This window comes from Zerene cesonia, chromosome 8 (assembly GCF_012273895.1).
Source record: "Zerene cesonia ecotype Mississippi chromosome 8, Zerene_cesonia_1.1, whole genome shotgun sequence".
NCBI classification, from domain to species: Eukaryota; Metazoa; Arthropoda; class Insecta; order Lepidoptera; family Pieridae; genus Zerene; species Zerene cesonia.
This window is the reverse complement of record NC_052109.1, coordinates 2,265,807-2,275,621: the sequence shown is the minus strand read 5'-3', so window position 1 is coordinate 2,275,621 and position 9,815 is coordinate 2,265,807. Positions and strand designations below refer to the sequence as shown.

At 33.5% G+C, this 9,815-nt stretch overlaps 3 protein-coding genes across 3 annotated transcripts in view; 1 reads left to right on the top strand and 2 right to left on the bottom strand.

Annotated features, from left to right (window-relative positions):
• LOC119828863 (ras-related protein Rab-1A) overlaps window positions 1-3,320 on the top strand; it is a 5,291-nt gene extending 1,971 nt beyond the window's left edge. Inside the window, exons 3-5 of the mRNA XM_038351154.1 lie at window positions 723-854; window positions 1,551-1,767; window positions 2,187-3,320. Coding sequence (XP_038207082.1) covers window positions 723-854; window positions 1,551-1,751 — 333 coding nt within the window. The 3' untranslated portion in view covers window positions 1,752-1,767; window positions 2,187-3,320. The remainder of the gene's footprint in view (window positions 1-722; window positions 855-1,550; window positions 1,768-2,186) is intronic.
• Window positions 3,148-5,285, bottom strand: LOC119828699. Its single transcript, XM_038350939.1, has 3 exons — window positions 5,165-5,285; window positions 4,807-4,920; window positions 3,148-3,453 (listed from the first exon to the last, which is right to left on the bottom strand). Exons 1-3 carry the CDS (start codon window positions 5,283-5,285, stop codon window positions 3,356-3,358), a joined length of 333 nt encoding a protein of 110 aa, XP_038206867.1. The 3' UTR covers window positions 3,148-3,355.
• Window positions 5,286-5,544: 259 nt separating this feature from the next.
• On the bottom strand, window positions 5,545-9,636 carry LOC119828862 (potassium channel subfamily K member 9). The gene is made up of 7 exons (XM_038351152.1): window positions 9,436-9,636; window positions 8,919-9,136; window positions 8,656-8,830; window positions 8,142-8,248; window positions 7,719-7,837; window positions 7,328-7,439; window positions 5,545-6,790 (listed from the first exon to the last, which is right to left on the bottom strand). Exons 1-7 carry the CDS (start codon window positions 9,560-9,562, stop codon window positions 6,659-6,661), a joined length of 990 nt encoding a protein of 329 aa, XP_038207080.1. The 5' UTR covers window positions 9,563-9,636; the 3' UTR covers window positions 5,545-6,658.
• Window positions 9,637-9,815: the final 179 nt, after the last annotated feature.

Below are 9,815 nucleotides of genomic sequence, written 5' to 3'. Positions count from 1 at the left end.
TTTAATATTCCAATAAATAATGAAAAGAGTATTATATAATAAAGTATATAGTTACTGAAAGATAAGTGAATCTTATAGAGGAAAAATGGTCACACAAACTAATGAATCATTTAAAAAAAAGACCATTTATTTAACCCAAACTTCAATAAAATCTAAGAACTCATTGCATGCACTTGTAAATAATAATAATTAATTGATGATAACTTTGCTTTGCAATCATGAAATCATAGAGATTTTAATTGGACAGTCGACCTTGATTTCTTTTACTGTAAAAACAACAAAATTCATATGAGGAAACATAATATTATCTATATGCTATATTCTTATGAGTAATCTGTTAACTGAAACATGTCGCTCATTAAAAATTTATATATATTAATGCGCATAATTTAGGACTCAATAAATGGATCTCTAAATTAACATTGTATCTACATTAAGATTGGATTTTTATGCAATGGTGAATGGTGAATATTAACAAGAGACTGTATATTTTATCTTATTTATTACATTACTTGCAAATGACAAATTCTGGAGCTAACCATCCTGTAATAATGCACATTGCAAGTTGTTTACAAGTTTTATGGGCTTATGATGTTTCCCTATTTATATCTAACTAATTTTATTTATCCCATTTCAATAACTCAAACTAACATTTTCACTTTCTTTATGTGTTATGGACAGGAGTTACACAAATAAACTCATAATATACATTTTTATTCCAGGATTCCTTCAGCAACGTAAAGCAATGGTTGGAGGAGATTGACCGTTATGCATGTGACAATGTGAACAAACTGCTTGTGGGCAACAAGTGCGATCTCACCACAAAGAAAGTTGTCGACTACACCACTGCAAATGTAAGTTGTTTACTTTTTTAAATATTGCAGGCATACATTTTGATATAGTAGTCCCTACTAGTATATTCTTTTTTCTGAAAGCAATAATTTTCGAAATTTTTCTAGTAAAAAGTTTTCGTAATATTTATATTTTGTATAAAGTTTGAATATAAAACACTACATTTTAAACCAACTAAAGCAATTCTTGCAATTTGTGAATTTGCAATTGATTGTAATGTATTTCAATCATATTTCATATCAAATTATTGAAGATAAAATTCTGACGTTCAATGTCTTAGTTTACTTTATAATTAAGGTCATAATAAACCTTTATTTAACCCACCAAAGACAATGAAGAGATAAAGTTCAATGACATCTTATCACAGGAGCATTATACTGTTTCACTTACGTTTAGTACCTGATTTGTTTCGTAAAATAAATTTTTGCCCCAGTGTTAGTGTTAAAAAAATCATACCATTCCAATAATTGATCATCATCATCATCATCATCATATATGCCTACTCTAATGACATGGGTCTACTGTGAAGGTTCAGGCTATAATCCAAATGTCAAATGCCAAACTTTTGATGGTTTAGAGTTATGTGGATAATGTTGAAAAGTCTATTTATTCTTCACTTTTCACTTTCAAGCCCGAGGAGGAGGTTAACTACTAAGTCACCATTCACCAGTCACGATTATTATCAAATTTTATTTCAGCAATACGCGGAGCAGCTGGGCATACCGTTCCTGGAGACGTCGGCGAAGAACTCGACGAACGTGGAGCAAGCGTTCATGACGATGGCCGCCGAGATAAAGGCGCGTGTCGGTCCGCCGTCCGCCGGCGCCGCGCCCGCCGGGGCCGCCGTCAAGATCGACCAGGGCCGGCCTATCGACACCGGCAAGTCGTCCTGCTGCTGAATGTGACTCACACTCGGTGAGTGTTACACACGAGCCCGCACACACACACACACACACTCATACAGGTACGAGTCCGCACAAACTAACACACACACATATATACACACACATCATTATCAGCCTCACGCGTACTTTTTTATTGTAAAGCCTCATTAGTATACATCTGTTGAGGAATAGTTGATCAACATGGTTAATGATCGGCAAGAATGATGCTGGAAATGTTTAAATGGTATCGCTTATCTGGTGAAAACTTTGCGGAGTTACCAGCAACATGTTGAAAGCAACTCTGCATCAATTTTTAATAAATTTTGTTGCTTAAATGAATGACACACACAATTGGCATTTTTTTATTATAAAATATTATTTTTTCTTTGATGTGTGATAGTATGCTGATTAAGGCAGATTAGTTTTTAGTATCATGTACATCTGTTTCAGACTGGCGACTCATCCACGCAGCACGAGCCAATGGCTGGCGCCAGTCGCTACACCACACTGTTAAAACGCAATTACAAAAAACGTTTCATCGCATATAATTATTATTATATAAATAAATTTAAAACATAGCGCGGTTGATCGCGAACTTATCGTAAGCTAACTTCTATTAAGTTGCTACTGTCCGAAACATGTTAGTTAAACGGAACGGTGAAATGTATGGGTGTATGTTTATACATATTTATATATAATGAATATCGTAGGTATAATTTCTTGTGCTGTACTCCCAAAAGCAGGTCCTTTATGCAACGCGAGAGAAATTTAGTGTTTTTGTATTTAGGATAATGGAGAGAATTTATAAGATCTTTGGTTCATTCACTCAACGGGCTGTTTCAAGTAGGCTAATTATTATTTTGCCCAGCTTCTTCTGAACGTCACTCGAGGTACTAATAAATTCGCACTGGGTGTTAATTCCATATATATTTATGTATTGTTATTCTGATGTGTACTGGGGTTGTGCTGTCTTCGAGATTTTGTGTTAAGGGAGGACCCCGTTTAGAATGAATGTTGTTTTAACTCATTAAGAATACTTTATGTGTACGTCAAAACTGAGACAACACCTATTTTATAAGTAATTTCAACACCAATCTGACCTGTTTCACTTGCTGTTGTTGTTATAATGCCCTGCGTGTGGGTTCTCCTTTCATACCTTCACTTAATTTTAACACAAAATTGTAGATATAGCAAATTGGCCTTAGTGTTAGACGGAATATGTATAGAGTAATCTTTAGCCATCTATTTCGATTCAGCGGGAACATAGTATTAATTAAAAGACATATTCAAATTTTTATATCACTATAACATTGTGATAGTGTGTTGCAATGTTTCAAATGTCGTTCGATTCGGTAATTGTTACAAAAGTATTATGGGATTGTTCTTGCAGTGCAGTGCATACTGCATACACATGTGCGATATTTGAAATGTCGTAATGAGTAAATTATTTTATTATTTGATCGTATATAACTTACTTATTTTTGTACTATTATGTGAAGAATTAAGTTTACTTAAATCGATCCGCTAACCCACTGTAATTCTGTATTAAGGGTTTCTTAGAAATTAAAACAGTATGCTATAATATAAAAGATGTTTTATTTACAATCCTCTTCTCAGTGCTAACAGCAACATCTCATCATATATTCATAGTCATGGCATAATCCGTGCAGGTTGAGTGGACATTGTAAAAAATCGGGGCACAAAATTGGTAACTGATCTGAAAGGAATAAATAGTAATAATAGTAGGTACACAATATCAACAAATAATTGTTCACGAAATAACAAATATAATATATATATATATATATCCATTTAAATGAGATAATAATAGTAGGGGAGCCCAAGAGGGGATTTTGGGATTTACTCGAGTGCGTCGGTTTGATATAAGGGGAAGTACCTTACCTTTTGCTAAGTACCTCGGAAAAGTATTAGCAGTTAATATTGGTGGGTGCGCTCACAGGAACCGCAGAAAATTAAAATATCGATAATTCTCTAAATTTACGTTTAAATCGTCAGATTAGCGAAATTTGGACTTCTTGTGTTGTAAATAAGCCCTAATATCTTGATCTGACGCGCTTGAGTCATATTTTCTTTAAAAACTAGCTGCGCCCTGCGGTTTCACCCGCGTTAGTCTGTATCCTGTAGGAATATCGGGATAGAAAGTAGCCTTTATGTTATTCCTGTTGTCCAGCCACCTACGTACCAAATTGCATTGTAATCGATTTAGTAATTTTTGCGTGAAAGAGCAACACACACACATCCTTACAAACTTTCGCATTTATAATATTAAGTAGGAAGTAGGATAGTAGGATTACCCTTTCTACATAGCTGTGTTCATAGCCACGAAATTACCACCTAAATCGTCGTAAGAATAATGACATGGACAAAATAACAAAATCAAACACGATTGAGCATTAATAGCCGTATTTTTCTTTTTAGATTAAAAAAAATGTTTATCCACTGCTAAAATTTAAAACATTATAGGACTTTTTGCTATCGTCTAATCTACGTATTGCCCTTACTATAAAGGGATATTTTCTAATTTTAAATGAGAAGACTTCTAGAATAAATATGGAAATAAACATGGAATGATTTAATTCATTTTTACAGTTTTTGGTTATTAGTTATCACTAATCAATAAGTGAATATAATTTATTTAACAAGAACAAAAATACAAGTAATGATCATCGTTTTGTAAATTAAAGTACTAAATTTCGATTTCGTAACGTTATAGCGAATATAAGCACAAATGCGAGCGAAAAGATGTTTTCTTTTCTATTGACATAAAATTATAATAAAAAAATCTGTCCATTTCGACCCCAATAAACTAGTTGAAATAAAAATAAACTTAATGAACCTATGTATGTACGATGCACACTCGAGTATTATTCTGATAGTAGAATAGAAAAAAAAAAAAAAGGCCGCTCCTACATTCCGTTTCCGTGCGAACAGCTTCCTCAGCATTTAATCATGAAGGCAGGGCAGGACAAAAAACACACTTTCGAATCTATAATATTAGTATGTATAAGGATTTAATTTTCAATAACAATACTGATTATGAGTATATTACCTAATACGTGAGCACAGCCGCAGCAGAAGCCGTGTATCACCGCCTCGTCATCTTCGCACCCTCTCGGAGGACATCCGTTGCACCACATACCGATGCCCATCCATGGCACATTCCCTTATTAAAAAAGACACGGAACTTAGTAAAATTGAAGTAAACTACTTTTCCCAACCGATAGTTATACAAACAAAAAAAACAACGGTAATAAAACCCAATGGCCTAGTGTAAGGTGTCGCCGTACTAAATCGATGGACACGAGTTCGAATCCAGCATGATTCAAATTATTACAAGTTAAATTTAATACTATAGAAGTAGAAAAATAAACATTTTGGCCTATAAATAAATTGTATCTTATACTTACATCTTGGAGCTTTTTTGACTGCACTAAAACCAGAATCAGAAGATGGAATAAAATACCCTGAGGTATATGTTAGCAAAAAAGCCAATAGAATATAACGCACGAGAGCCTCTCCTGAGCCCATTGTTACAACTTTTAAATGTACTCATAGACGGGTGCTATGCTTTATAAAGATACCATAGCCAAGTAATTAGCTGTAGGTCAGTGCCATGCGATAATAAGGCTCGCTGTAACTCATTAAACATGCTTTAAATACATAGCTCATTATTAGGATAATGTTATAAGTAGTGTCTGAAGGAATGACAGAATAGTTAAACGTATATTTTTTTCTGTACAATTGCATGATTTGTAAGGTAAAAATAAAAAGACCACGTACTCAATAACATTTATTACATAACAAAATTATATGACAAAGTATAGTAAATTTGAGTTAACAACAAATAAAAATTTTGAGTTGCCAATCTTAAAACAATAATTTTATGATAGGGCATTTCAGCAGCATACATCTTACAGAAAATTAACTAAATATACATTATGTCTTTAAATAACGGGAGGTTTTTAAATAACGCCATCACGGCAAATTGTACCAGTCTTAGGTTGTTGGCAACCGTGTAATAATATTACAATCTACCATAAGTAAATATATTAAGAAGATTAAACAATTGTACATAAAATATTTATTTATCAATAATACTGATATCTTGAGCATTTGACACAATGAGATCCGATTAATTTTTCATCACCCATACATACATGACTCAAAGATAAATGAAAACAATTTTTCATTTTTGGCAACAGAGAGTTATAAAATAAATAACTGAAAAAAATGCATTCACCCTCACTTTTTATGCACCTTAACTTTAAAATACTTAACAGTAAATTTATTGTTTTTTTTTAAAAAATGTAACATTAAAATGACTAAACAATAGAGGTTGAGTATACTTTGGTTAATAAATTTGGCATTTAATGGAAGTACAATTTTTAACATATACTGTTAAAGTTATAACTTTACAGTAACATAAGACATGATATACTCATAAGTTATGGTACATTTAATGCTAAGACTAAGTTCACGTATATCACAACTACTCGTTTAAATATCAAAGTTGATATAAAAGTTACACTTATTTCTAAATGACTAGTAATACTTATATATCCTTGACTTGCTTATTTTCTTAAGCAACGGTTTACATTGCTTATTTAATTTATGTGCAGGGTATGATAGTGTTTTCATGCACATGCATAAAAATATTATGCATTTTTTTAATTTTTGACTTAGCAAGTAATAATTCTTGAGATCAATATATTTTTGGCACGAAATAATTGCCATAGTAACCCGTCCGTTCCCGAATAGGAGCCAAGCACCGAGGTTACCGCAATCACGTGACGCACGCAGAGGTTGCCATAGCAACCGCCTAACCAGAAGCCCGCACAGGATGGAAGCACAGCGGTTACCATGGTAACGCGTCACCGCGCACCGGTCGTCATAGCAACCGCCTAAACAGAGGCCCGCTCGATGAGCTCCGTGGAGAGCGAGCGCTCGAGCAGCAAGCGGTGCGAGCGCACGGTCGGCGGCAGCAGCGCGCCGCTCTCGCACGTCTTGTTGCCGAGGCAGTTGCACGAACACACCTGATAGCAAACAAATAGTAAATTATGTACGAAACTTGATGTAAATGTGAAAATAATTATTCTCTACAAAAAAGGTCACCCACGTCCCCAGGGGAAGTACCACTCCAAATTCTTAATTAGGACAAAATTGTAACAAATTCTTTTCCAAGAAAAGAATCACGAAATCGGTTAAAAACCCATGGAATTACAAAGGCAAGATATAGACGGACTTGAGAACTTCCTTATTTTGGTACGTCGGTTGATGATTTTTCTAGGAATCAAGCAGCCAAAGCATATGAGGTAGTTATTCTGTTCTGGTGGTTGCATAAAAAGAGACCTAATAATAAATACATACATTTAGAAATTACTAAGCTAGCTAATATACACAATGTTTTAAATGACCCATTGAACTTCTTATCTTCATGATTTTGAAGCGAGCTAGAGATCGCTTAATATTGTATTACTGGGGATCGAGTGTTATACCAACGGGTATAGAGCATTGCTATTATAGACCAGGGTCTCATCCATTGGGTCATTTATAATGCGACAATAACTTACCGAAGCCTGGTCATCATGAGATCGCTGTCGACTGGCTATAATGTGACCATCAATGGGCAGCACCGTCTTTGAGCCGTCCTTATCTTCATCGCGAGCACTTTCCTCTGCTTGCCTGGAATTACATATTTTTATAGTGAATATTTGAAAGCAGGAATATTCTACGAATTGTACAAGCTAACCTTAGGTATGAGTAAAAAATGATGAAGCAAATATAAGTGCATTACAATGAGCATTCCTTCTAGTGTTTTACATTAAACAAAACATGGATCTACGTGTAACAATTTTTCAGATTGGATTAAAATGTATAATACAATTTCTCCATCCGTCTTGGTAAAATAATATATAAATATGGCAATAATATTTTCTAATGATTGTTACTAGTAACACTCACATAGTCATAAATCTTAAGACCAGCAAATTAATACTCGCAGCGACGACAGCCAATCCAAATAGAATGAAAACCAGACTTAAAGCCACATAGCCTGGCTTGCTTGTTAGAGCTTGATCATTCTGAAAAAGAAAAATTAATAATTACATAAAAGCTGCACCGTCAACGTTCACCTGCAGTGTAAAAAATAGTTTGCGATCTACTGTCCGACCTACAGAATATAAAATATAATAATAAAAAAACTACACGATTATTTAAGCGGAAATACAATTTATGATATTTATCAAATCAGTCAAAAAAAAGTAAAAGCTAACAGTAGAACATAAATAAATCGCAGATTAATTTTATGTAGTTGGCAATATAGGGACAGAAGCAATTTTATACAATGCATGAAAAAGGATAGAATCATAGAAATAAACAATATACCTGCAATGCAACATAATCACCAAAGCCGATAGTGGTCAGTGTTACAAAGCAATAATAAAAACTGTCAAAGTAACTCCAACCCTCATATCTTGAAAATACTGCTGCACCTAATAACAAAAAAAATATTAGTAAAATAAATTTAATAATGAAAATGTAATGTTAACAATACAGACTACATTTTAGGCTACATAAGCACAGAGAAGTCAGTTCGAGGCGGTGCTATGTGTTGGTTATTAGATTTGTCAACACTTTGAATAAATAGATCAGTGTGAAAAATAGATCTTAATTTTCTACGAACAGAAAATTCATCTCATTTATTTAAAGTATATAATATCAAGACCTTATCCATAATGTTGGATCTATGACATAAATAAGTCACAGTCACGGGCAAGTTATGGGCAGTGTATTATATAATATATGCAGCTGCTCATAAATATCTCGCTACTCACTAAGCTTAAGGCGCCAAGTAATAAACAACATATGGGCTCTTGCATCCCTACAATTAATATCCCACCTGTAGTTATAATAATAGAAGATAACATTCCAGTAGCAAACATGAGATTCATCTCTGTAGCTTCTGTGGTATTGCATCTTAAGTAGCACTTAGCTCGTCTTATTACAACAGATGCAAATTTGTTCAACCTTTCACCTATACTCTGGAACATAACTAGACCAAGGGGGATGCCGACCTGAAAATATAAAATAATTGGTGTTATAGTGTGTTACCCCTATAACTTTAGTTATATGACTATATACTTTCTCATATTACATGCTCACCATAGCATAAGCCATACAGAAGGCTTTGCCACCCACTGTAACTGGAGTAGAGTGACCGTAACCAATCATGGCAAGCACAACAGTGGCAAAATAGAATGCCCCAGCAAACTTCCACTGTGGCCCAGCCTTGTGCGGCTTATTCTCTATTATGACTATTTCTATCATATGGTAGTCCTCAGGTGTTATATTATATTTGCGTACCAATCCATTTTTCATGTCTAAAAAAGATTTTTTACTACAATAAATATTTATATTCAAAAAAATTTCTAGTTTTAAAAAGTAATGCAATTCTGACGAAAAAAAAAACAACTCTAAATCTTTACTGCCATGTTTGTTCTGATTTGTGTATAATAAAAATAAAGACAATAGAAAAATCGATAATTATAAGGCTTTGTGAAATCCAGTTTTAAAAAAACCAGTCTTTTATTTGATTATGAAGTAGTATACAATCAGTTATAAAAACAAGTTTTTATAAGAAACTAGAAAGTAGAAACAAATATAAAAAATGAATACTTACCAGATAAAACCTCCCATCTCTTACTTTCTGTGTCTGATTCTAGGGCATCAAAAACTGCTGCACCAATTAGCAAGTATGTAAATGTACAAACTACAAGAGACAACGTACGAACGTTTTGGCGCTTCATTGTTGCATGGTTTTATTTTTTTAATATTGGTTTTAAAACTCTTCAGTTTTAACTGCAGTCATTAAAATTATATCAGGGCTCTGCAAACAAATGATATACCTAGAATGAATATTAGAAGACTTATTCATTTTTATTTAGATATGTATGTAAAATAAATATTGATTTAGTGGAGGGATTGTAAAAGCTAGTTTTAATACTGAATTAATACTTACGAAAAAGAATGCTAGAAGTTTATAAGCAGCCGTTACTAAAA

Coding starts and splice junctions, on each gene's coding strand:
- LOC119828699 (XM_038350939.1), bottom strand. CDS start 5,285: ATGGGCTCAGGAGAGGCTCTCGTGCGTTATATTCTATTGGCTTTTTTG. Junction 4,921..5,164: donor AGTCAAAAAAGCTCCAAGAT/GTAAGTATAAGA, acceptor TTTTTTAATAAG/GGAATGTGCCATGGATGGGC. Junction 3,454..4,806: donor CGGCTGTGCTCACGTATTAG/GTAATATACTCA, acceptor TATTCCTTTCAG/ATCAGTTACCAATTTTGTGC.
- LOC119828862 (XM_038351152.1), bottom strand. CDS start 9,562: ATGAAGCGCCAAAACGTTCGTACGTTGTCTCTTGTAGTTTGTACATTT. Junction 9,137..9,435: donor GAGATGGGAGGTTTTATCTG/GTAAGTATTCAT, acceptor AATCTTTTTTAG/ACATGAAAAATGGATTGGTA. Junction 8,249..8,655: donor TTCTATTATTATAACTACAG/GTGGGATATTAA, acceptor TTTTGTTATTAG/GTGCAGCAGTATTTTCAAGA.